Source organism: Odocoileus virginianus, chromosome 30 (genome assembly GCF_023699985.2).
Source record: "Odocoileus virginianus isolate 20LAN1187 ecotype Illinois chromosome 30, Ovbor_1.2, whole genome shotgun sequence".
NCBI classification, from domain to species: Eukaryota; Metazoa; Chordata; class Mammalia; order Artiodactyla; family Cervidae; genus Odocoileus; species Odocoileus virginianus.
In genome coordinates, this window is record NC_069703.1 from 41,201,126 (window position 1) to 41,227,468 (window position 26,343).

General features: G+C 55.5%; 1 protein-coding gene across 1 annotated transcript in view; it reads right to left on the minus strand.

The window, feature by feature from the left end:
* Window positions 1-26,343, minus strand: part of SDC3 (syndecan 3) — a 42,224-nt gene that overhangs the window by 9,704 nt on the left and 6,177 nt on the right. The window contains exon 3 of the mRNA XM_070458454.1: window positions 336-453. Within this exon, the coding sequence (XP_070314555.1) occupies window positions 336-453 (118 nt within the window). The remainder of the gene's footprint in view (window positions 1-335; window positions 454-26,343) is intronic.

Here is a 26,343-nt window from a genome sequence, read left to right on the forward strand (position 1 = left end):
ACAAGAGTATGAAACCTGGGTTACTGAGAAGCGTCTCTGTTCCCTGACAGAGGCTGGAGGTCTGCAGGGAGACCCAAACAGTGCACACAGAGACGTAGAGACAGAGAAACTGGGAGTGCTGGGCTCTGGTTCCACCCCGGGGGAAGACGGCCTGCCCGTCACATGCGTAAGGCCCAGGAGCTGCAGATAAATGACCGCTCCCTCCCCCACCCCACGTTTAAGAGAGCCTGCCCTGCGAGGGCTCCTCTTCCTTGCCATCAAAGCCTCGGATGGGGCCCTGGTGGGAGGCTGGCACTGCTGACATGACATGTAGGAAAACGGAAGGGGGTACTTACAACCGGAGCCCGACCCAGAGTAGAGGTCGTCCAGCTCGTCATCGGGGAAGGAGTCGTCATCCCCAGAGCCCTCGAGGTCCACGGGCCTCTCGAAGTTCTCACTGCGCCAGCGCTGGGCCTGCGGAGGGCAGAGGTGGGCACAGGGCTCAGCACCCGAGGCCAGCGGCCTGGACAGGCCCAGAGGAGCAACCGACCCTCTCCTGGGCTAAGTGACAGTGGAGGGACAGCACCAGACGTGGCTTCAGAGGCAAACAGAGAGCAGGGGTAGGCCGGATCACCACTTCCTGCCTTGCAGGTTGCTGTGAGCACCAGTGTGCAAGTATGTGCTGAGCGCGCCTCAAAGCAGCCGGTTCTCAGCACAGAGCAGCCCCATCTGCCCCCTTCCACAGCCGGCAAGACTGAGGCTCCACTGCCCCCAGGTCACCAGACAGCACGTGATGTGACGAGGTCCGGACTCTGCTAAGGATGCAGTGCCTCACACCTCAAAATCCCAAAGGCAGGCCCATTTATCCCATCAGACAGACATAGGTGTTGGGGAGGGCTGGGGCTCTGGGAGGGAAGAAACTTCGGTAATGGGGGAGGGAGAGAAGGGAGTGTAGTTCCTAGTTCTGGTCTTCCCCAAAATAAAGTCAGCTCCAGAGTCAGCTCAGGGCATGGATACCACTTCCATGTCTGCCACAAGGGTCTCCTAGGGGTCTGCCAGGATGAGGGGAGTCCAGCCCTCCAGGTCCAAGACTCTTCCCAGAATCAGAATTTGGGAAGGTGGGGTGTTGTGGCTCCTGGGCCCAGACCATCCCCCCCTCCCCCCATTGCAACCCCGGCCTGAGAGCCAGCACTAAGGACATTGAAGACAGGAGCGTAAACCTGAATTCAGACTGAGCCTGGCCACAGTCCCTGCCCCCAGAGAGCTTTCAGAGAAAGATGAGCTGGTGCTCAGCTATAGAGGGTTATTAGCACCTGAGTCTTAAACAACCGAACTAGAGAGAAAAAAAAAAAAGAAATAGAGCAAGGCATCTCAAGCAGGGGGACCAGAATAAGCAAAGGCTCCAAGGTGGGGAAGCAGAGCCTGTGCCATCAGAGCTGGGTCTGGGGGCCTCATCCAGGGTCCCTCAGAACTCCTGCAGTCACCGCAGTCCAGTCACCCGGCCCCCATCTGCTCCTGGAACATGCCTGCCTGGTGTCTCCTGCCTCTTTCACTCATGCTGTTCCCTCTACCTGGAATACTCTCCCCTCCCATCCTCTCATCTTCCAACTTCCCAGAAGCTAACTCACTCCCCATCCCTTCTTCTGAGAAGCCCTCCTACTCTGAGCTTTCAGAGCATCTATCCGGTGCTTCTGAATTCACATCTCTCACCACTTGTGAGCTGGGCAGGCATGGGTATACACTTCTTCTGTGACTGTGCCCACCCCCACTAAACTATACCTTTATGGAGCAGGACTGTGTCAGACACACAGTGGGTATCAGCAAGTATCTGGTAAGGAACGGGCTTGGTGTTGGAGGATGCAATTCCTGGGAAGTGGAGGTGGGGGTGGGGTGGGCGTAGGACAGGCCAGAGTCGAGTTTGGGGAAGCCCCATCACAGGCTCTCAGAGTTCGGCTGGCAACTTTTCTCTTGGAAACTGGTCATATTTTATTCTGACTGCACGTCAGAATGTTATAAAAACAGAACTCAGCAGGTCTGACGCAGAGTCTGAATACCCCTACTGTTGGACTGACATAGGGAGTCATGGAAGGTATGTGAGCAGGAGAGGGGCTAGCTCGGCATCACAACCTGTGCTCACCCTCTCACACCCCGCCCCTGACAGCCCCTTCCTGGAGTTCCTATGGAGCTAGAGAGAGGATCCCGATCCTGGCTTCCAGGCCCCGAGCCTCGACCACCTGCTCTAAAGCCCTACCCCGGCCAGGCAGGAGGCCAGGGCGGGGAGCCAGGAGATTCCCCCAGCTTACCCATCACCCCCCCAACACACACACACACACAGTCTCAAAGTAATGAATTAATCAGTATTTACTTGCTACCAGTGAGTCATGGAGTGGAACAATTAGAGTAATTGCTCCGTGACTAATTGCCGGGTCTTCCTCCGTTTTAGACATTTCAGGAGCTCAGAGCAGCTACCATCCAACCTCCAGTTGCCATCTCTGCTCCCACTTACCAGAGGAATAAATCCCCTAGGACCCAAAGGAAAGGGGCTAGGTGCTCCCCCCCACAAGAGCCTCTACGACCCCACCTTGGCTAAGGTCCCTTAGAGATTTTCTGCTCCATTCTTAGGCCACCAGTGTAAAGCCAGAGACATGCAGCATGATGGGGCCTGAACAGGGGTGGGGCCCGGACTATCTCTCCATCCTTCCAAGCAGCTCAGGGAAGCTGAAAGTCCTTTAGCTGGGAGGAAGGGGCCTAAGAAGTCTGCGGTCCCAAGGGTCCCCCAAATTGGGGTAAAGGTGGGGGCCAAAATAGGAAGTCCTCATGATTCCACAGTGACCAGCACCACACAGCAGCCCCTAACAACCTGCTCCCAGCAAGGCTTGCACAAATTCAAACCCCCCACCCTGCAAAGTCACACAGAGCCTTGAAATGACATACCCAGAGATACCCTGACACACGCTCACCTAAAGGCAGCTAGAGAGAGGCACCGTGTGTTGGCATGCCTTTGGGTGCAAACAGGCACATACATGGGTGGGGGGGCAAACACTAAATGCGGGCACACACGGTGCAGCTCTGAGGCTCAGAAACAAGTACAGAACCTCCTGTGAACCCGTCAGCCTCCGCTCAGGTAGCTCTCACCTAGATACTATTCATCCCCAGCTCAGTAGCCATCGACATGACAACCGTTACCATGACAACCATCTCCTCCATGCTAAGGACCAGGAGCTCCAGCTCCCCACAGAGATGCAGGGGGTGGGGGGGAGGAGGGCGGGGGGAGCAGGAGAGAGAGAGATCCTGGAAGATCAGAGAGAATGACAGGGACGCGAGGGCGAGGCACCGGATGGGGACAGAGATGCAAGGACAGAGGGAAGCCAGGGGTCAGAGGGGAGGGGGTGACAGGGAGGAGGGAGTGGAGGGAGGGCTGGGTGTTCCAGAGAAAGAGAAAGAAGGCAAGAGTGGGAGGCGGAGGGAGAGAATTCTCTCACATCTTAATTTAGCCTCACGCTCATCAGACACAAAGCTGGGGAAGGGGCCACCTCAGTGATTTTCCAAACCTGCATCCAAGAGAACATTCTTTCCAAATAATGAGCAGCCCCCAGATGGGGTAGAGGGAGTGACGGCCAACAACCAGGCACCCCTGAGTTCACCCCAGGAAACTTAACCCTGGAACACCTGAGACCTGTGGGGTGGGGTGGGGTGCAGGATTCCATCTTACCCACACAACCCCCACACCTAAGTGCCAGCTGCCCCCCTCCCTGTGGGACCAGCGCTCACAGGGCCCTCCCAGGAACACTATAGGGGTGATGGCGGTGGCTGAAGCTACGAGGGCTGCAGAGAGGAGGGGGGGTGGGGAACAGAACCCGGGAGACAGCAGGGAAAGCCTGAAGTCACAAGTACCAGAGGGGGTGATGACAAACAGCCTTTGACCTCCAAACGACCTCTCTATTTGCATAATTCCATGCATAATTAGCATAATAATCTGTACCAATTCCCTTAAAAGAGCACCCAAGTCAAATGCCGGCCTCCCCCAACCCTCACTGTGTCCCTTCCAGGTAAACCACACACCCTCCCATGCCTGATAAACATATCCCAAACAAGAGTGCCTGTATGCGTGCATGCACACACACACACACACACACACACACACATCCAGCACAGATGCTCACACACAGTCGTGATCCACATTTACCGACCCCAACCTGTGTACCCACAACTCACAGACAATAGCCTAGCACATTCCACCACGGGCTCACCCATTTGCTGCCCGCCAGCTGCACACACACACACACACACACACACACACACACACACACAGTTGCATCCCTCTCCTCACCTAATACACCCCACACAACCTCGGCAAGATCCCATAACCACATGGGTGGCGCACACAGACCCTCCCCATGACCAAGCATTGCTATTCATATTCCCCACGGCAGTGACCCCTCAGACTCTGACACAAACCTCACGACTTGTAAACAACCTTTTTTTACACTTGCATCCTCACACCCCCCACACACAGCCCACTGCGGAAGCCCCTGCGTCTTCTGCTTCCTGCCACCACCTGTCCCAGCCAAGACACCCACCCAGAGGCTCCCCCAGCATCAGGGGAAACTCTGAGATTGCTGGCGAGCTACTGAGGGTCCTCAGGGGCTCTAGAGACCAGTGCCCACCCTTGTGGAGGCCCCCTCCCAGGTCAGGTTTGGAAGCACTCTAACCCGTGCCACTGCCTTCAGCCAGCACCGCCTCCCACAACTTCATCATACCCTCTTTGCAGAGGCAGGCACTGAGCCTGGGGTTTAGAACTGAGACATGACCGTGAGTCCTCAGCCTCTGGGCCCTTCCTCCAAACCTTCCAGGTAGCCCCCAATCTGCTGCTCATCTAGAGTTCCTAAACCTGTGACCCACACAGCCCCTGGACAACCTCAGCTCAGAACTACCACCTGCCCACACCATACACACGCTGGCACATGGCAAGCACCCCAAATGCTCCCAAATACCCACTGCCCACAAGCTCTACCCATGTGTCCCTGAAGAGGCACCCACGGCACCACACATACGTGCCACCCTCCCCCCCCCCCCTCCACCGACAACCAGCTACAGGCCCCTGAACCTGCCTCCCACTCCCCTCCACACACGTGCACCATGCGCACACCACGCACACTTTCCCTCTGGGGTACATACAAGCACACACACGCCAGGGTGAGACGTGGCACCTTTCCCAGTGGACACACCCCCTGCCATTTCTCCTCACTTACCCCTTGTCACCATCTGACTTCATGCTGACCCACAGCCTTGACCCAAAGAGGTAACTCAGGCTCCCTGCCCTGATGGGACCAGCAGTGACATGAGCTGCCAGCCACTGGCCCTCCTCCACCCCTACCTGATCCTCTCCATAGGGTTTCAGAGCCACTGGGGTGGGTAAAATTCCACCACCATCCCTCTCTCATGGGGTTGGGAGAGAGGGGACGTGTTCAGGCAGAAAGGCAAGGCTTCTCCTTCCTCCAGCCCCCACTCTCCTGCCAAGCTTTCCTTGGAGACCAGAAGTCTAGGATCTCTCATGTCCAACCCCCACCACCTCCCACCCCCCATCGTGAGCCTGCCCAGAGAAACAGGATAACACAGAGGTTAAACCAGAATGAATCAGCTCCTCCTCTCACTACCCATCGAACATCAGGCAAGCCACTGAATCTCTCGGCACCTCAGTTTTTTCATCTGTAAAATGGGGATGACAATTGCAGTATGTGACTCTCAGGGGTGCTGTGAGGATCAAAGAGGATCACGCATGTAATAGGCTTAAGGACAGGACCCAACACTGGGAGCTGAATAAAGAAATGTAGCTGGGATTATTGCTAGGTGTATGTTAACATTTCCATTATGAATTCTGAAGACTTTATCTCATGTAAGCCTCACCGAACTCCTGAGGGGAGTAGCATCAAGACAGTTATACCCAGGCTGCAGATGCGACTATTCATGCCCAGAGAGCCTAAGTGGGCTTGCCAAAGCCACACAGCAGGGGAGAGCACAGAGAGAGAAAAAAGGAGACGCTGGGTGAGGGGGGAGGAACGGCGAGTTACAGAAACAGACACATAAATTAGGTCAGCTGGCGGGGGGCCAGGAGCCCAGCACCCTGTGCAGTGCTAATCATGCTGCAAAAACTAAGAATAAAATCAAGTATAATTAATTCTGCCCGTGCTTCCTTCCCCACATTAGCCAGGCTCAGGCTGCCCTCTCCTATGACTAGAGGGCATGTGAGCAACGGTTGGGGGACCAACTTTGGGTTCTTGAACTTGGGTTCAAGTCCAGCTCTGCTTACTTGCTGGGTGACCCTGGGCAAGTTACTCAACCTCTCTGAGCCTCTATTTGCTTAAATAATAATATATTTTTCATGGAGCCATTGTGAGAATCAAGTAAGATAATGCACCAAAACCACTCATGTTGCTCAGCACACAGTCGGCACTTCATAACCATTTGTAACTATTACTGTGGTACATTCCCCCACCCCCACCCCGCCCAGACCTCACCTTCAGGCCTGAGTGATCACTAAGTGCAACTCTCCCATCTCACAGAGGTGGACTCAGAGGCTCAGAAAGGGGATGAGAGAGGGAGGTGGCGAATTAGCCTACAACACAGCATTCAGAGAGGTGAAGTAACTTGTCCAGTGACACACAGTGGGACTTCACACCCGATCCCAGAAGCAGGATGGTCTCAGCAGAGCCCTCTAGACCCCCAGAGGCTCCATCCCCACCAGCCCCCCCACCCCACCCCACCCCCGTCCCCAAAAGGCCCTCAGTCCTGTGAGAACTCAATGCCCCTCACGCTCACCAGCTCCAGCCCGGAGACCCGGAGCGTCACCACAGGAATGTGGGCCGGGGCCAGGCTCCGGGCGGCAGGACAGCCGAGGGGCAACACAATGGAGAGTCCAGACCCGGGAAGGGGGCCGCCCCGGTCTCCACACCCCCCCCACTGTCCACAGCTGCCCTGGCTGGGAACCCAGCACTCGCCACATTTACTGGCTGCCGGAGGGGTGCGGGGCGCAGAGGCTGCGGCTGTGTTGGTGGGAAGGGGCCACAGACCCCAAGTCCTGGGGAGCAGAGGGGTCTGGGGGAGGAGGAGGGGGCACAAGGGCTGAGAAGGCCCCTCTGCAAACAGCCAGCACTGCCCAGACACACACCCAGTCCCCCACACATCTCCCCACCTCCCTTATTCCAAACACTCGCCCCAGATCTCCCACAAGGGTAGCCTGAAGTGAAGTGAAGTCGCTCAGTCACGTCCGACTCTTTGTGACCCCATGGACTATAGCCTACCAGGCTCCTCAGCCCATGGGATTTTCCAGGCAAGAGTACTGGAGTGGGTTGCCATTTCCTTCTCCAGGGGATCTTTCCAACCCAGGAATTGAACCCGGGTCTCCCGCATTGTAGGCAGACGCTTTACCATCTGAGCTACCAGGGAAGCCCCAAGGGTAGCCTAGAGGGGAGGAAAACAGCCCTTTGGGTCCATCCCCTCTCAGCCAACTGCTCTGGGAAGAGATATCCTGACAGCAGAACCTCCCCACGCCACAAGTGCATTCCATCAGCTCCACCACCTTCTCCACTGCCCACCCCTGCGCGCCCAACCACCCTCCCCAGAACCCCCTCCCCATGGCGGCAATATTCCTCATCTACACTGGACCAGAGAGTGGGCAGCATCCCGGCGCAGGTGACCGCAGCCTCTCAGACCCAGACAAGCCACCCTCCCACCCCCCTAACCCCTACCCCTGTCTCTGCATTTCCGACGTCTCATTTGGAAATGAACCAGAGCTTGGAGCTCTAAGACGCCTTTCTGATTCGGACACTCTGGGTGCCCAAGAATTCAGCCCTTGGGTCAAAGAGAGCCAGGGCAGTGTTATTTATGAGAGAGAAAGTGAGGAAATAACCTACTTTCCCAACATCATGGGACTAGTTAAAGAACTTAGGGCACAACCATGACATGGAATATTATGCAGCTATCAATAACTGTGTTTTCACAAATCCACACTGTCTAATCAGGTCATTAAAAGGCATAAATGCATAACAAAAGGGTTTTTTTTTTTAACTCTTTTCAAAGAATATGCAAGGACATGGGGAAATGTACACTCTGGTTGTCAGGAGGCAATGCAGCATGACTGTTGATAGGATCATACAAACAGTTCTGTCTCTCAATACCTGGGTGACCTTGGACAGGTACTTAACTCGGTCAGCCTGGTTTTCCTACACAAAGATAATAACCACCCCGTCGGGTTCACTGTAACAGACTTAGGGTGCCCACACATTAATGAATTACTTGATAAATGCTGGCTATTAGTACTATGATCATCATTAAGTTTAAAAAATAGGTTAAAGAAAAAATACGTAGAACTTGATCCTGGTAATGAACATTACCAAAAGTTCATTTGGTAATGAACTCAATACCAAAGTGTATTTCTAAACACTGAATTCTACTAAAGGTTCCCAGGGGGCTCTCTCTGGGTGGTGGCATTACAAGCAGTTTTTCATTTCTCACTCAGAATCTGTTTGTATTTTCCAAATTTTCTACAATAAACTCAGACTACTTTTGTTATTAGAAATAGCATGCTCTGAGTCCCCCTGTCTGCTGTTTCCTGGTTCTCTGAAACTCCTTGGCCCCTCGTCATTCTGCAGAGACCCCTGTTGGGGCTGGTCATGAGTTACAAGCAAACAGAGGAACCAGCAGAAAGGAAATGAACACAAAAGCTTCCGAGGGAGCTGGAGGGAGCTGGCAGGCCGGTGGCCCAGTGCCTACAGAGCTGCGTCTCACTGCAGACTGGCTGGCTTGGCAGAGCCCAGCTCCCTCCCCCGGCATTGACCAGCTGGCAGCCACGGTTGGCTTACAGCGATCAGACATCTCGGCCGCAGGCCACCCGCCGCCGGCTTCTTCCAACAGCCTAGTTCCCACCCTGCTAGCCCCAGGCCCTTACTGTTGTCACCTACACCTGGACAGAGGGTGACAGCGCAATCCTGGGAAGAGCAGCCTCCTCCTCAACCCAGGGCTGGGACGCCCCTGTCACCGCTCCATCCATCAAGCCACCTGCCCTCTGGCGTCACCCTCTCAGCCACCCTGACTCACCCTGCTCAATTATCCCTGTCCCCAAGCTGGTGTCTGAGAGCAGGACCACCCACTGAGGCCCAGCTGCCCCGCCCGCGTGCTCCTCCCACGCCGAACCCTTTGTGGATTCCCTCCAGGCCTTGCACGTGCTATTCCTGCTTCCTGGAACACTCTTCCACAGCTCTGCCCAGCCAGCAACTACTTGACCAGCCAGTCAGGACAAACAGTACTTTTTATGAAGCACCTCCTGGGTACCGGGCACTATTATAGATACCCAGGTTCCCGCAGGCTGCAGGACAGGTACGTGCTCAGGAAGCTCTGTCAGCTCAAACTGCCTCCCCTGCGAGGCCACCCCACGCCAACCACCTGCGTTCTGAAGTGGGAAGTCCCTTCTTAGGGATCTACCTCCCTTGTGTTGTCATTTCTGGGGGCAAGGGGCCACAACCGCCTCCCATCACTCCAGTGGGCCCCTTCTACCAGAGCTCATGGAACCCACTGAGCCACCCTAGGAAGCAGATTCCACTGTCCCCATCTACAGATAAGGAGACTGAGGCTCTTAAGCCATCAGTAGGGACACAATGGGATTTTTTTTTTCCCCTGACCATGAGCAACAGTTACAGCTCCCACAGAGGGTGCACGCACTTAATATATGCATCTGGCCTCATTTCTCTTCACGAACATCTTACCAGTAGGGGTTATTAGCCCCATTTCACAGATGGGCAAACCAAAGTTCAGAGAAGTGAAGCAACTAGCCCAAAGTCACACAGCAACTGGGGCCAAATATGAACCCTGGATTAGTTGAACCTGCACACCTCTTTCCACCCCTCATCAAGAAGTTCCTCAAGGCGGGGGGGTGGGGGGTTGTGGTGTGGGAAAGCTTCAGAGTCTACATACCACCCCCCACATCCAGCCCAGCACCCTGCACAAAGACAGACAGACTAGGAATGAGAAGCAATGGAAAGGTAAGTCCTGTTCCCATGACAGGTGACCTAGCACAGGTGAGCAGCCCCACCCACCACACCACGACTCATCAGCCGGTGCCCCTGGGATTGAGTCTCCAGACTCTGCACCCGACCCCGCCAACAGACGGCCCTGTCAACATCTCCTGGACTGACAAAAACCCATCCTGACTTCCAGAGAGCCCTGGTCAGGTTCCTTCACCTCACTGCACCTCAGTTCTCCCTCCCACAAAATGGGATGATGATGCCCAATGTACAAGACTTCAGCTGTGGCACGGTGACCAGTTACCAGGCAACCAGTAAGTATTGGGGTGTGACCCGGTGTCCCTGCTCAAAGCTCACCTCCTCAGAGTGGCCCTCCCTGACCCCCAGCTCCATCCACATAACCTCCCCACACACACTATCACTCTGTCAACAGCAGGCTTACTCCTCATAGCCCACCACAGATTGAAATTAGTTTGTTTACTTATTGACCTCCTTGTCTAATGCCTAGCTCCCCCTCGAAGAGCTCCTGGGGGCAGTGACTGGGACACAGTCGGCCTCCATCAATTCACTGAATACTATGAATGGGATCATCCCTACAGACCTGCTTCAACCACTCCTCTAATTACTATGGGATCCTGGGTAGGACCCTCTCCTCTGGCCTCCGTCTCCCCATCCATAAAACCAGATGGGTGCACAAAGTTCTCTCTGATCCTCCAAAAGCCAACCAGGGCTCCAACTCATCTGGGAGGAGGGAAGAGAGACTGAGACTGATCCCAGCTGTTTGTCATAAAATGACTATGCAAATCATATGCAAAAACATGCAGGAGAGTAGGTTCCCAGTGGAGCCTGCAGCTCTGGCCCCTTTACAGCCAGGCGTGGGCTGGGAGGGCTGGAGCGTTTACTGAGCACCTACTAAGCACCTGGCCCCTTACGGACAGGACCAGGCGGAATGGACCTTCTTACTCCATAGACTCAAGCCAGTCAACCTGCTGGGAGTTACAGAGAACTCAGCTGGCGAAGTCAGGATGGAGTTGAGGGGAACAAGGCAGCTGGGATGGGGGGCTGGTAGTGGGGGAGGGACTGGGAAAGCAGAGAGAGACCCCCGTGCAGTGTGTCTGGTCCTCACCCCACAGAATGAGACCTCAGGAAAGGCAAGCCCGCAGGGCACAGGGTGCTTCTGCCCAGTCTTAGGGGCCACCTGAAGCCAGAGGCAGAGGTCGGAGGGACTTGGCCAGCCCTGGGGATCCTCTGGGACTCCAGAAAACCAGACAGACCCTGCTGGAGTTGGTCAGAGGCACGGCCAGTGCTTCCAGCTGTGCTGGGACACTGTACAGCTCTGCCATCCACCCCAGAGGCTCCCCAGGCACAGGTCAGGCACACACCACACACACACAAAATGTGCCCATCTGTGGGTGAGTGTGCGGCCTCCTGAGGAGGCTGGCTGTGGTCTCCCTCACCCTTCCATTTGCCAGAGTATTTAGAACCAACACAAACACACACAGTGTGGATGCAACTCCCTACTCCCAGCCCAGGATGATTCCCCTGGCTTCTGAGTGGCTCCATTTCAAGGGACAGAACAAGCCTGACTCACTATGAGTCATGGGGACCTCAGGGGCCCCGATCACCACTGCCTAGAGGCACAGAGCAAGGAGTCAGGGAAAAAACTGGAGGAGGCCTGCCTAAGGCCACATTCACCACCAGGGTCACCTCCAGCCCAAGAAGACATGCTATGAGATATGCCCCAGCCCTCACCCTCATCTCCTGAATCCTAGGAGACAGGTGGGACCTCATCTGACAGTAAGCAGGAGCTTTGAAGCTAGACTGCCTGGATCCAAATCCCAGCACTGGCCCTCAGCAGCTGTGTGACCCTGGGCAAGAAAGTCCACCTCTCTGAGCCTCATTCTCTTCTACAAAATGAGCAAAATGATAGTATCAACCTCAAAAGGTTGGGAAGGTTAAATGAAGCTATCCAAACAGACTCTCAGGCCAAAGCCTAGCTACCTCTCAGCTGGGTGACCTTGGGGCAAGGTGCCTGGCCAGAGCCTCAGTTTTCCCAACTGCAAATGGGCCAACAGGATAGCCCAGAAGTTCATGAGAACTGAAACAAAACTTCTGACACAGAGACTGCAGTCAGAACACAAAGATTTCTTTCTCTTTTCCTCTGTTCTCAGAGGCCCCATGATTCCTGACCACCCTCAGCTTCTCCCCTTGATAATCGTGATCTGTCACTAAGCGCATGGAGGTTTTTACAGCTATGGTGCTATTAACTCTTCTAAACAACTCCTCAAGGGATAAATTTTCTTCTCAGTTTTGCAGTGAGCACCCTGCCTTGTCAAATACAGGTGTTCTATAAATACCTGAGGCATGAATGGATGCAAGAGTAATGTGATCAGAAAGTCAGAAAATAACAAGTAGTGGTGAGGACGTGGAGAAGTTTGAACCCTCACGCACCACGGGTGGCAATGGAAAATGGTTCAGCCACTCTGGAACACTGTCTGGCAGTTCCTCAGAAGGTTAAACATAGAGTTACCTCCATATGGCCCAATAATTCGACCCCTAGGGCATATGTTAATACATCCAAGGGAAGTGAAAACATATGTCCACACATTTCAAAAATATCAGCATTATTCATAACAGCTCAAATGTAGAAATAACCCAAATATCTGTCAACTGACAGAAAAAAAAAAAAAGTGATGTGTCCATATAATGGCATATTATTCAATTAAAAAAGTGAGGTCATGATACATACTACCACATGGATGAACCTTGAAAATATTATGCTGAGAGAAAGAAGCCAGTCACAAAAAACCACATGCTATATGATTCCACTAATATTAAACATCCAGGATAGGCAAATGCATAGAGACAGAAAGTAGATTAGCGATTGCTCAGGGTTGGGTGATTGGGAGGAAATGGGGAGCGACTGTTAATAGGTATAGGGCTTCTTTTAGGGGGTAATAAAAATGAATAATATTGGGGGTGGTTTCAAACTGTATATATACTAAAACCCCTTTAATTATATGTTTTAAATGAGTGGATTGTACAGAATATGAGTTAAATCGTAATAAAGCTGTTGTTTAAAAGAGAAGAATGAATGTATGATTACAGTTCAGAGAGGGTGAGATACTTGCCCAGGTCACACAGCAGAGCCTCAACTCAAATGCTCAGATGGGAGAGGAGGTGAGCCTTATCCTGGCTCACCTCCTCAGCTCGTTTAGTAACCCCTAACCAAGCCCCAGGTTAGCCTCCCCAGCCCCGACCCCCAAAGGGCCAACACTGATTCTGCAGACCACAGTGGGAGAGGCCCAGCACAGCAACTGCCTCCCTCCCCTGTGCCTGTCAAAGGCTACTCTGCCAGGTGGGGCCACTGGAAGGGGCAGGCTCAGCCAAGAGTGACCCGGGAGAAGGCAGATGGCTCCAAACTCAGGCTGGCTGCCACCTGCATCGCTAGACCCCAGTGTCCCCAGCTCCAGCCTTCGATGGTGCCAGGATGTCCCCACTTGGACCTTCCGAGCACGTGGTGGCCCCTGGCTGCCCTCAGGAAGAGAACTGAGGATACATCCCTGCCCGGGAAGGGGTTAGGAGGACGGAGGGCCCCAGCGGTGACGTGCAGGTGAGTCTGAAGACGAGTCCGTCCGCCCCTGCCCCTGTGTGTCTGTCTAGGGCTGTGTGAGGACAGACAGGTCGCAGGGCCCACCCCCACGCCCTGCCCTGCCTGCACGAGGCTCCCAGGCACCCGCCTCCCCCAGCCCAGCTGGCAGCCACGGAGCCCCAGGCTGCTTTCCACTCCCTATTCGCTGTGCAGAGGCCCGTCTGACCCAAGGGCTGGGCCTCTGACAGGTGTTCCGCGTCCCCCAAACCCCAACCAGGCTGAATCCAAGTTTGAAGCCCGTGCCGCCTGCGTTCCCAGCCTCCGCTTCACCACCTCGCCATCCCTGTTTCCCGTCTGGTCACTGAGAAGGGAGGAGGGCCCCCTCAGTGCTCAGGCTGCAGGGCAGGGGGCCACAACAAACCCTGAGGGTGGGGGAAGCCAGGAACCCCATGAGGACCCCCCCCAGCCCTCTGTCTCAGCTACGGGTGGAGGGAACCAGAGAAAACCTCAGCATCCCCCCATCATTGCCCCAGCATCCTCACCAGTTTCCTACCAGTCCAGGGCACCCTGGTGTCCAGCCAGCCCATCCCCAGGCCCTGCCATAGGCTCTGCCCCCCTCCCGAGTTCAGATGAAGTCCAAAACACGCACAGGGTTTCAGGGACCCTGAGTGCCCGGCCCTCATGTGCCCCACATGTCCGGGGGGAGACACGCCCTCCTCTTCTCACTTGAACACGACTCCCAGACCAAAACCTCCTTCAGAGGACCCATCAACCTGACCCTCTGCAGGCGGCCTCGGAGGCCCTGTTCCCGGGCTCCTGCCATAAGAGCCCCAATCATGCCAACTTGGTCCCCCTCTGCACAGCGGGGGCTCCACCATGACCAGCCCCACACCAGAGCAAGACCCAGGGCTGTCCAGATGAATGCACCCAAATGGCCGAGCCCTGGAGCCAGAGCAGACAGAGCCTGTGAGAGAAAGGACTGGTCTGGGAAAGCCGGGCTCAAAGATGGACACACAGCAAGGGGCTGTTCCCAGGGCCAGCTTGCTCCCCAAACCCCAGGTGGCTGTCACCTCTGCAGTGACAGAAGCCTCTCATGACCACTGCCCCCATGATGACCGCTACTGGCTGCCAGCTCAGGGTACAACAACGTGCTGGCTGGACTCTGAGCCAACGAAACCCACATTCTCAAAACCACCCCACAGCTGCCCAAGGTCACCCAGCTGATGAGCAGCGGTCAGAGTCCAAAACCAGAACCACCCTCTTTCCGCCATTATCACAGCCACCCCTTATAGACTCACACACACACATCCAAGCGGGGAGGCCAGGCTAGGAGGACTTGGCCTGCGCAACCTCGGCACCCCTCTATGGCGCCCTGGGCAGTATGCATGGCCTGCCTTCCTGCAGTGCGCTGGGGACAGTCTTGCCTCTGAGCTGTGGCCCACGCTGACCCCTCCCAGGCTGCATGACCTGACAGCGGTTCTCAACAGGAGCACTGCGGACACTCCTGGGTGGGACAGTCCTCCTGGCTCTGTAGTATTCAGCAGCCCTGACCCCCACCCAGGAAATGTCACCAGCAGCACCCCCCACTATGACAACCCAACGTGTCCTCGTGCATTTCCGAACACCCCAGGTGCGGGCACCTTCAATGCCCAGCTCAGCCCCCACTTCCTCCCCACCCCACCCTTGTCTCAGTGACCACCTTCCTCCCCACTCAGGACCCCACATTCAGCATCTCCCAGTTGGGCCTATTTTCCCACTTGGTCCAGAAGCGCTCCAGCCAGAAACAGGGTTCCCAGAGTTCAGAATGCCCAGACTTCACACTGAGGCCCCAGCAGGCAGGTGGTTAAATGAAGGGACCGCCTCCCTTGGCCTGATGAAGCTGTCACGCTCCCTGGAGACACACCAGCCACACCCCTGGCCAGCCTCCCCACCAGGTCTGCACCCCAGGATTGGTAAATTCCATGTAACCAAGTCTCAGATGGAACCCAAGCTCTGAGCTCTGTGGCATCCCTGGAGGTCAGGCAGAAGACACAGCTCCGCGTCCCCTGCACCCGCCCCCGCCCATGCCTTAATCACCTCTAAGGAGGCCGGCTGACCAGCTGCCCCTTTGGCCTGGGCTCCCTGGACTCTGGGATTAAGAGCTGGGATTAAGGGCGGACACATTCCTGGTAGTTTAGATGCCCAGCAACCCATGTATATATGTGTGTGTGTGGGCATGTGTGCCTGCAGTCATGCGGAGGCACGCAGGTGGCCCTTGCAAGGGTATTTCTGGGCAGGCGTGCAGCTGCATTTGTGCGCGCTCACCTTCAGGTTGTCTTAGGTGGGCTGAGATGCCTGAGATGTGGGCCTGGGTGTGCCCGTGTGAGCACGAGGGCTGTCGCTCTGTGAGTGGTTCACACGCACTGGGGGAATGTGCATCCCTATCTCTGAGTGCCTGTGTGTGTCCACATACATGGGTCTGCGTCTCCACACGTGTGTGCATGACAGGTGTGTGCTCTTTCACATACACAAATGGGTCTATACGTGCTTCTACCCATGCCTCAATCCCCCCACCCTGAGGTGGGAGAGTGTCTCCTAGCTTCTGGGGTCCTCCTGGGAGCTGCTAATACCCATGGCCACCCCAGGTGTTGGGAGCATGCCCCCTACAGCCAAGAAAGGGGGCTCCTGATTCCCCCAGCCTCACATCAGAGCCACCGAAACAGCTGATGGCAAAGGAGCCACAAACCTCCCTCCTACCCACGGGGGCTCCGGGGCCCCGCACGCACCAGCCCAGACACACAGCACCACACACGCACCCACAAACCCAGCCCTTCACCCAAACCAAAACAGAAATGCGGCCTTCGCTCCACACAGATAAAGGATCGCCCTGGGCACAACCACAGCCTTGCAGGCAGCCCCCCAGACACAGACTAGATCCGAGATTGTCCCCAATGAGTGTTCCAGCTCCCCGCCTCACGAGACAACAGGACTCAGCCAAGCCAGGGCTCAGCTTCCTGAAGGAGACATTCTGCCTCTCACTACTGGGGATCCTGAACATCCAAGCTCCGTCTTTGGGCACCACGTCCTCATCCAAACAGTGCCACCAGGGCTCACTTCCTGTGGCCCCGTTTCCAGGAAACTACGCTTCTGGAGGGGAGGATGAAGGGAACGGGTTGGGGTCTGGGGTTCCTGGGCCCAGAGGGTGAGGAGTAGAGTCGCTCCTCTAGCCCTGACCCTAAACAACCCTCAGCCCCCAAAGAGTCCTGTCCCCCTTCAGGTCCTACCCGCCCTGGGCCGCAGCCAGAGAGATGGGAGGTTCCAGGGAGGGAGTGAGGCAGAGTCCTCGGGGGAACCAGGGCAGGAGGAGGGAGACAGAAAAGGATGGAGGGAAGGGGAGGTACGTACAGTGGACAGACGGAGAGACCGAGGAGGGGCTGGGCAGGAGATGGCCGGTGCCGGGAGATAGAGGACAGAGGGGGAAGAGCTCTCGTAACCAAGCCTGAGCCTTGGGTAATGAGGTAGCAAGTGCCCACCGCTCCCTGCTGCCAGCCTCTGCTCGCCTCTTCTCCAGGCCTGGGGATCACAGGAGCAGGGCTCTGGGGAGAAAGGAGGAGGTGTGAGCAGACAGCAGGGGAGAGCCAGAAGTAAAACAGACTGAGGAGGTGCCAGCGAAGAGGAGGAAACAATGTAGCAATGACTGAATTGAGGGAAAGGAAACAAACTAGTAAGTGTGAGGCTGACCAGGGAGATGATGTAATGGAGCAGCTGCTGCAACAATGCATCCAGGTGAGGCTCCAGGGAGGTAAGGACGGAGCCCGGTGGGCAGCCAGACGCTGTGAAGCTGATGTCACAGCACTGGGGTTCAGCAGTGAATCCTATCGCTTGTAGAAGAGTCGTGCCTGGGAATCTACAACGGGAGGCAGGGGAGAAGGGGCTGGAAAAAGGGCTCACTGTGCTTGGGAGCTGGGAGGAGAGGCTGGCAAATGATCCCCAGAGAAGGGGACATCTGTGCTGGGTTTTGGAGGATGAGTAGGAGTTTGCTGGAGAATAACAGTCCATGGAGAGTGAAGAGCATGTGGGTGGGTAGACAGGAAAGCAAAAGAGATAATGTTGTCCTCTGTACTCAGGGAATAGCCAGGAGTCTTGGATGGTAGTGGGATGTGGGGCAAAAGGATGAGGCTAGAGAAGCCCAGTGAGAGCAGTGAATGGAATCAGTTTGGCATAGGGTCTTGTTGAGGTTAGGAAAGGCTTCCCGGGAGAGGTCAGTGGGAGCTGGGCCTGCAGTCTTCACACAAAGAGACAGGTAAAGAGAAGAAACACGGGACAGGGGATGCTGTCCTGCCTAGGAGTCAGGAGAAAAAGTTCTTAGTCCCAGAGCAGCCACAACTTTGCTGTGTTACTTCAAGCAAGTCACCGTGCCTCCCAAGCCTCAGTTTCCCTGTAGGTTAAACAAAGGTTGCTCATGTGTCCAACTCTGCGACCCCACGGACTGCAGCCCACCAGGCTCCTCTGCCCGTGCGGATTCTCCAGGCAACAATACAGGAGAGGGTTGCCATGCCCTCCTCCAGAAAAGATGGACCACTAGCTCTCAAAAGACCCTCACTATGACTTGAGGTCATTCCTTTGGCCTCAGTTTCCCCTTCAGGACCATGAAAAAGTTGGACAACAGTGTTTCCAAAGCCCTTCCAGCGCAAACCATCTTTAGTCCTCTGATCTTTCCCCAGTCTGGGCTGGCCTCAGCCCATGGCCCAACCTGAACAGAAAACATGCAACAGAGAAGCCCCGTATGGAAGCCAAGAGCCCAAAGTCTGCGTCAGGGCTCCCCCACAGCAACCCCTCCGGTTCACCCAGCAAGACCTGACTAGCCTTAAATTCATCCTCTCAGGGCACCACCCTTTACAGTTCATAGCACACATGGTAACCCGGAGCAGCGCTTATGTACCAGAGAGACTCTGACACTAGACTGGCGGCGTGGTTTAGTCGCTAAGTCGTGTCCGACTCTTGCAACCCCAGGGACACAGCTTGGGTTCAAATCCTAGTAAGTGCACCACTTACTGGCTCTGTGATCTTGGACATATTCTTTTACCTCTCTGTGCCTCATTTCCCTCTTTTGTAAAATCAAGGTAATAATGGTGTCTCCTTCATAAGCTTGTAAGGATTAAGTGAGCTTTTATACACAAGACATTTGGCAGAGTCTGTCGCACGTGGCAGGCCCTCAACAGGCATCATTCAATATTAATGTTATCACATCCATGCTCTTGTTGGCATCACATGCCAGCCCCCCAGGCCAGGATGGGGTTGCACGCATTTTACAGACCAACGTCCTCTGCCTCAAGGATGGAACCCAATGCCTTGGTTTGGACTCAAAGCCCACTTTATGAGCCACTGGGGTCTCCCATGCCAAGGCACTGTGGTGTTCACCTGTTTAGCCCCAAAACATCCTGTGGCACAGGGCCAGGCACCCAGGAGGTGCCCCGTGAGTGTCCGTTAAATGCAAGAAGCAACACAGTCTCATTAGAAACAGCACGCCCTCCAGCAATGGCTCCTCTGCCCACCTCCCCAAGGGAGATATGTTCCCACTTACACATATGGCTCCCTTCCCCCAGCTGGGAGTTGCTGCTTTTAACCACATTTCAGTTCCGTATTATACCATGACCTTTCCCACCTCTGAGCCTTTGTCCACCTTGATCCCTCTGCCTATCAATCTGCTGCCATCCTTCAAGGCCTGAAACAAAGGACACCTCCTCCAGGGAGCCCTCCCTGATTCCCAAGAGCCAAAAACCAACTTCTCTTTCCCTTGACTCACTTCCTCAGCCCCTCACCTAACTGGAAGCTTCCTGAGGTCAGGGACCAGGCTGAGCCCCCTCAGGGTTCCTAGTGTTCAGCACAGGCCAGACACAGAAGGGACATCAGTAAACAGTGGCTAAAAGTGACTGGCAGGTCAGCAGCAGAGTACGGACAAAACCTCAGGCACTGGACTCCCTGCCCAGGAAACTCTCTGCCCAGGAAACCAGACTCGCAGCCCAGCTTCCAACTGGCCTGGATCATGTCCCAGAGTCTGGGACGGAAGACGGTGCTCAGTGTGATGGGCCAGGAAAGGGCACCTCCTACCCTGGCCCAGGAGGACAGACAGGCAGGCCACCTGAAGGAAGCTGGCCTCCTGTCCTCTGCCCCAGCCCCGCCGGCCTGTCCTCCCTTCCCAGCTGGGCTACCCCAGGTCAGCTCCTGCCCTCTCTGGCTTTCTGGTCTTTCTGAGAGTTCCTCAAATGCGAAGACTGAAACAGCCACTGAGTCATCCAGCCCAGTTTCCCCACTTTACAGACGTGAAAGTAGATGCTGGGGGTGGGGGTGGGGGGTGGGAAGCTGCCCCACAGTCACAGGACAAGCCTGTAGCAGGTTCGCTCTGAGATACAATAATCTTAGGGAAAGTATAACCATTAAAACAAGTAAAACACAAGTAACTAGTCAACAGCAACTTCCTTTTAACTAGCTGCCCCTCCCCCAGCACTGTTCCTCACCCCAGCCTAGCAAACAAGACGTTCCTGGCCCAGCTGACAGAGGAGGAGTCACATGCCCAGGTTCTCGAAGCTTCTGTGGCAGAGCTGGGATTTGAACCTGTCGGGGAGGGAAGCAGGGCCTCCTCCCTGCTTCTCTTCAATGCCTGCCCTCACATGGACACAAACCCCCCAAACAAGGCTCAACGACAAGAGGCAGGACACACCCAAGGTACACCTGCACACCCACAGCCGCCAGCACAGGGCCAGGCGGACAAGTGCCCAGCTCACGTCTACAGAATGAACAGAGTCCAAGAGACAGGCCCCGAGCCTCCTCGGCCCACCCTACCAAACAACAGGGCATCTCAGGAAGCACACTCCAGCCGCTTGTTGACCGTCTCGCCTGAGACACATTGCCTAGGCTCTTGGACCTCTGTGTCACCATCTGTAAAACGGGGTAACAATACCTACCGCATAGTGTCGTGGCAAGAACTGAAATAAAGCGTGTTAGTCACATGGAACTGTGCCTGGTGCATCACGTGCTTGGTAAGGACTGGCCAGTATCACTGTCACCACTGCACCTGGCTCCCCAACAGCGGAGCAACTTGAGAGCAGGAACCAGGTAAAACTTGGCAGTGGACACCTCCACCCCACCCTTGATGGCAGCCTGGCCATGAGGAGTTGCAGTAAACACATGGTGGGTGAGTGAAGGGTGGAGACAGACATGGACACCTGCTCAAGCCATGGACCCTGGAGAGGGCAGCAGTATCTGGGTTCTGCCAGGCACCCCAAGAAGTAAGAATAGCCTTCCCCTGCTCCCAATATAACTGCCACCCCCACCTCTCATGGAGCCATGCCTGCTCAGTCCCCACACGGCCCCCCAAGCCCCAGCCCAGGGAGGGAAGACAGGCCTAATGAGCCACCCACAGCCCCCTGGTGCCCACAGTCGAATTGGCAATCAGCTTGCTGCAATTAGATTTCTGAGATCCTGCTGGTGATTGATTCTAAATTACCCTTATTAAAGTCTGGGCTGGTGAGCCGAGCTTGGGGGGTGAGGGGAGTGGGGGTGGGGCCTGGCTGGCAGCGCAGGGGGTGCAGTTTCTGGGAGGGCTTGGGTTGAGGCTGAACCCAGAGGGAAGCAAGCCCATGGCCCATCCCAGAAGTGGGACATAGGCCCCAATCAGTATTATCCCCCACCCCCAACTCCCACCCCTCAGATTTCTCCCCAGCACCCCAAACCCCTAACCCTCATCTCTCATCTCAGAAAACCTCACTCCTGAAGGGGTGTGGTGACCAAGTCAGCAACAGGACAGGCAGAATCCAGAGCAGGTTGAAAAGCAAGCAAACACCCAGCTTCACCAGTACCCAGGCGTGTAAGCCCTGGCAGGTGGCTTGACATCTCCAAGCCTTCTTCTAAACGGGTGGAATGCCACAAGCGTCAGAAGGCTCAAGGAGACCACAGGTTGGAGGATCAGCCCCAATCCTTGGGCAAGGCCCCAGGCCATCTCCAGGCCTGAGGACACCCATCTGTGAGCCTGGAAGGCTGCCGGGCTGATAGTCTCTTTAGGGCTCTTCCATCCCTGAGGTCCTATGTAAACATCAACAGTCACCGACTCTGGGCCAGGATGTGTGTGATAAATGGAATGCAGCGGAGGGGCTCCCCAGCTGGGAGGAAAGGAAGAGGGCCCGGTGTCACCATGTTCTGGGCGGTACCTCCAATAGCAAGATCTCTCTGGGGTTTCGGGACTGGAAGGGCCTGAAGAGTCAGCAAGTCTGATCTACCTTCAGACTGGATCACAGGCTGCCAACAACAGCTCCAAAGAATCAAAATCCTGGTGAACTCATTACCACGAGGCACCGGAAAGTGCTTCCTCTAATCTGGCCCCAACCCTGCCTGTTGCAATGGGGAGTTCTGGCCCAAGTTCTCCCTCCTAGGGCAGCCCCCACCCCCAGGGTTCTATTTCGGGTCATCCATGATCCTTCAAAATTGGTTCCCACACTCTCCAAGAGAAAACCTTATCTCCACCCCCCCAAAAGCAATTCCTCAGTGAGACCAAGAAAGGCACAGGAAAAGAGCAAGGCCAAAGCAGGTAGGTGGAAGAGATCGCTCTTTGGAGGAGGAACCCACTTCTTATCAGGCACGTTATTGTTCTGTATTCTCCTTCTCAGAGAACTCTGAGGCAGAGGTACTCTTAGCTCCTTTTTAAAGAGGAGGCAACTGAGGCTCAGAGAGGTTAAGTAAACTTGATAAGATCACACAGCCAGAAATCGGCAGAAGCAGGATCTCAACCCTGGTCCAGCAGGCTCTGGGGCCCCTGTTCCTTTCACTACTTCAAGCTGCACCCTCAGATGTGGAGGCCCCCCGCCCCAAAGAGACATCACCAAGGCCCAGGTTGGGGACCCAGGGATGGGCAGAAGGCAGACCTCAGCTGGCTGGGGCACGCAGAACACTCTCCACCAGGTATGAAAGGCTGCCACCCTATGCAGCCAGGTAGGGAAGGGGCCAGATCACTTGTCAGGGGCCACCCTCACCCCTCCCCCGGCCGGGCCCTCAGCCATTGCTGCTCAGACTCCCCCTGTAATCACAGCTTCCTGTTTGGCGCTGAGACTAGGCCTGGTCAGTGGGGGGAGGGGAGCGGACGCCCCTCTGGCCAGGGCCTGCTCTGGAGGGAAGGGGGGGCCGGAAGAGAGGCCGACCCAGCCTCCTGGAATCTTGGGAGGCTGGGAGCCAAGGCAAGGGGAGGGGGTGTCAGTCAACAAAAGTTTACCAGGCAGGCGCTGGCCTGATGTTCCCAGGATGCGGTGGAACGTTACGGGGACATCAAGACTAGCCAGGTGGTCCAGCCCAGACCCTGTTCTCTGCTTCAGGGGGCAGTTGCGGGGTGAGCAAGGGGCTGGACCCAGGGACGGCTCCTGGCTCCAGCCACCCCGCCTCCCCACCCCATCCCCGACACAAAATCACAGGGCTCCAAGCAGCTGGGCTGGAGCCCAGAACCACAGGGCCTCTGTCCCACCCAGATGTGGTGGCCGCGCCTCGGTGCTCAGACCACAGGCCCCCGCCCCCTCTGTGGCCCCCCTGGCGCCTCCCGGCCCACAGGCACACGCTTGGACCCGCCAGGACTCTGCCAGCTTCACTGTCCCTCGATGTTTCACCCCAACCCACCTCCACAGGAGACAGCACAGAGCCCCAGACTGGGCTCCAAAGTTCATAGTCCTGGCTTCCTTCCTTCACTCATTCACTCTTCATTCATTCAAACCACTCCATTCTGGGCCAGGCACAGTGCTGGCCTTGGGGGTGCAGCAAAGAGCAAGGAAGCCAGAGAGCCTCCCCAAGGTGCTCACGTCTATCCAGAAAGTGTCTGGCCCTTCTCCAGACTGCTGTGTGACCTCCGAGTCACTCCCTCTCTGAGCCTCTGTCACTCAGGCCAGAGGGACCCACAGGTGTAAGAGGGCCAGGACTCAGGGATGGGGTGACAGGGACATAGATTGGGACTCCACACAACTTACTAAGAGTCAGAGGGGGTTAAAGCCAGGCCTGGTCATCTGTGCAGAGAATCAGCCCCAACACTGGGAGCGTCCAGTGGGTGTCCAGGGGACATGCTAACTTTTTAGACCCTTCTCATCCTGAGGTTCTAAACATTCCCCTCTCCTGGGCCATGGTCACATGATCCAGACACAATCCCCCCACCACCAACGCCCCCATCTTGTTGACTGTCATGCAGTTTATAAAACTCTCCCTTGATTCATCCCCCAAGACCCTCAGAAGAGCTCATTTACAGATCACGGAGCCTTGAGAGGCAGTGTGGGAGTAAGGACTCCAGAGCCAGACCCTTCCCCCACCTACCACACGTGTAGCATCACCCCGCCGCCAAGGCGACAATGAGGATTAAAAGAAAAAAGATAGGGGACATGCCTGGCCCAGAGCCTGGCAAGGAGCAGGCATTCATGAAACAGGTAATGTAGGTAAAATTTGGGAGTAGGGACAGCCAAAAGGAGAAGTACCTCGCCCAGGATCACATGGCAAGAGAGATTGAAATTAGGACTGCAGCCCAGTTCTATAAACCTGCCAGGCCCTGGCTCAATCCAGTTCTGTCACTTTCCAACTGTGTGACATTGAGCAAACTGCTTAACCTCTCTATGCCTCAGTTTTCCTCATCTGTAAAATGGGGACTCCTACCTCCAAAGATTATCATGAGGATTAAATGAGCCGATACATATCAAGTGCTCAATGGGCAGGGCTCCCAGTGAGCATTAGCTGCTCTTTGTATTATTAAGCCCTCCGAGCTGTGGATGCTGCCACCCAAATCAGGGCCTTGGCCCCTGTTCAGCTCACCACCTTCCATCCCCAGCTGCCTCCGTCTGCTCCAGCCTGAAGGAATCCCCTTCTGGAAGGACCTGTCCCTCTCCCCTCCCCTTCAGCAGCTCTGGGGATGGTCCCAGCTCCGATGGGAGGGGCAGGCGGGAGGTCTGCACTCAGCAGGACCTGTGGCTTGGGGGGTGGGGGAGCTCTGCTTCTACCCTCCCCCTGTCATCATGCCCCTCTCACCCACCCCACCGCTGCCCCAGCATTTTCCAGGTCTCAAGTCCAAAGCTGCCCCTGCCCCCAGCGCTGCCCTGGGGCCTCCCGGGACCCTATGCCCCAGTCCATGGGATGGGACAACCATTTGTTTTCAAAAGCCCACACCGCTTTTTTCTCCAGCAGAGTTCAATCCCATGCCAAACCCCAGTAAGAGGGAACAAGAAACACACCGAATTCACAGGCGGGGGGCACTGTGCTGCTCCCCAGAGAGCAGAAGGCACCAAGTTCCAATCCCAACTCGGCCATGAGAATGGTATGATTCCCCCCCCATGCCCCCCAGTAGCAATTCCATGCAGCAAGTATTGGTCCCCAGTTGACGGGTGAGAAAGCTGAGGGTCAGGGCAGGGGACAGCTTGCTCAGTGTCATATGGCTTAGCTTAAAACCTCCTCCTCCAGGAAGCCCTCCCTAGGCTCCCTCCTAGAAAGGTCCCATCTCTGGAGAGTGCACTGGCAGGCTGTGCTGGGTCTAGCCAAGGAGCTCACTTTCTCCTCACAACAGCCCTGTGAGGCTGCCACTCTCATGGTCCCTATTTGACAGATAAGAACTTTGAAATGGAGAAATCCCTTACTCAAAGTCTCCGTCCCCGACTCCCTGCCATCTTGGGTGCTAACACTTACAGATCCCTAAGGTATCCCTGTTGTCAGGGCCTGGCCTGGAACTGCCCAGGGGTCCCCCAGCATTTAAGTTTTACAGTGAGGACAATCTCGCGCTGGCAACTCAGTGTTCACAGCCAACCGGAGCAGCTGGAAGAGAGGGGAGTAGGGAGCTCCTGGATGCTTGAAATCATGGGGGTGGGGAGTGGGCAGGAACCACCAGGGCTGGTGCTTCAGAAGAATTCCCTGGGCACTTCCCTGGTGGTCCAGGGTTAAGAACCCACCTGCCAAGGCAGGGGGTACAGGTTCCATCCCTGATCCAGGAAGACCCCACATGCTGCTAGGCAACTAAGCCCATGCACCCCAAAGTCTATGTTCCACAACAAGAGAAGCCATGGCAATAATAAGCCTGCACACCACAACTCGAGGGTAGCCCCTGCTCGCTCTAACTAGAGAGAGCCTGCATGAAGCAATGAAAACCCAGTGCAGCCAAAAAGAAACAAATAAAAGAATTCCGTGAGTGATTTCCTCTTCCCATGGTCCCCCACCCTTCCACCTCCCACCCCTACCAGGTTCCCAATCACAGAATGACAACCTTGTCAAAGAACAAGAAGAGAACATTTCCCGAGTGTTTACTATGTGCCAGGCACCACGCTAAGAGCTTTACATATTAACCCCATTTGTTCTCCTATCCTTCCCAGCTTCCACAGGTGGAAATGAAAGCGCAGAGAGGTTAAATCACTTTCTCAAGATCACAAAGCCATGAACTCCCACCACTGGGAATTCAAACAAGACTAAGTGATTATCTAAGTCCCTTTCAGCCCTGATGATCCAAAGAACGCAATTTAAAGCTAAAATTTCCAGGATGTCCACACTCTAGGTCTTTCTGAGTAGACTTAAGTATAATACAACAACCGAAGCAACCCTGAAGGCAGACATCCCTCAGAGTCATAGACAGCTGCTTTCTCAGAGAGAGAATGCCAGGACACACACACACTCCCCAACTCACCACGTGCAGCATGAATGAGACCTGTTACCCCTACTGAGGCCATCCTAGAAGCTGCCCCGTACGTACACACACACACACACACACACACACACACACAC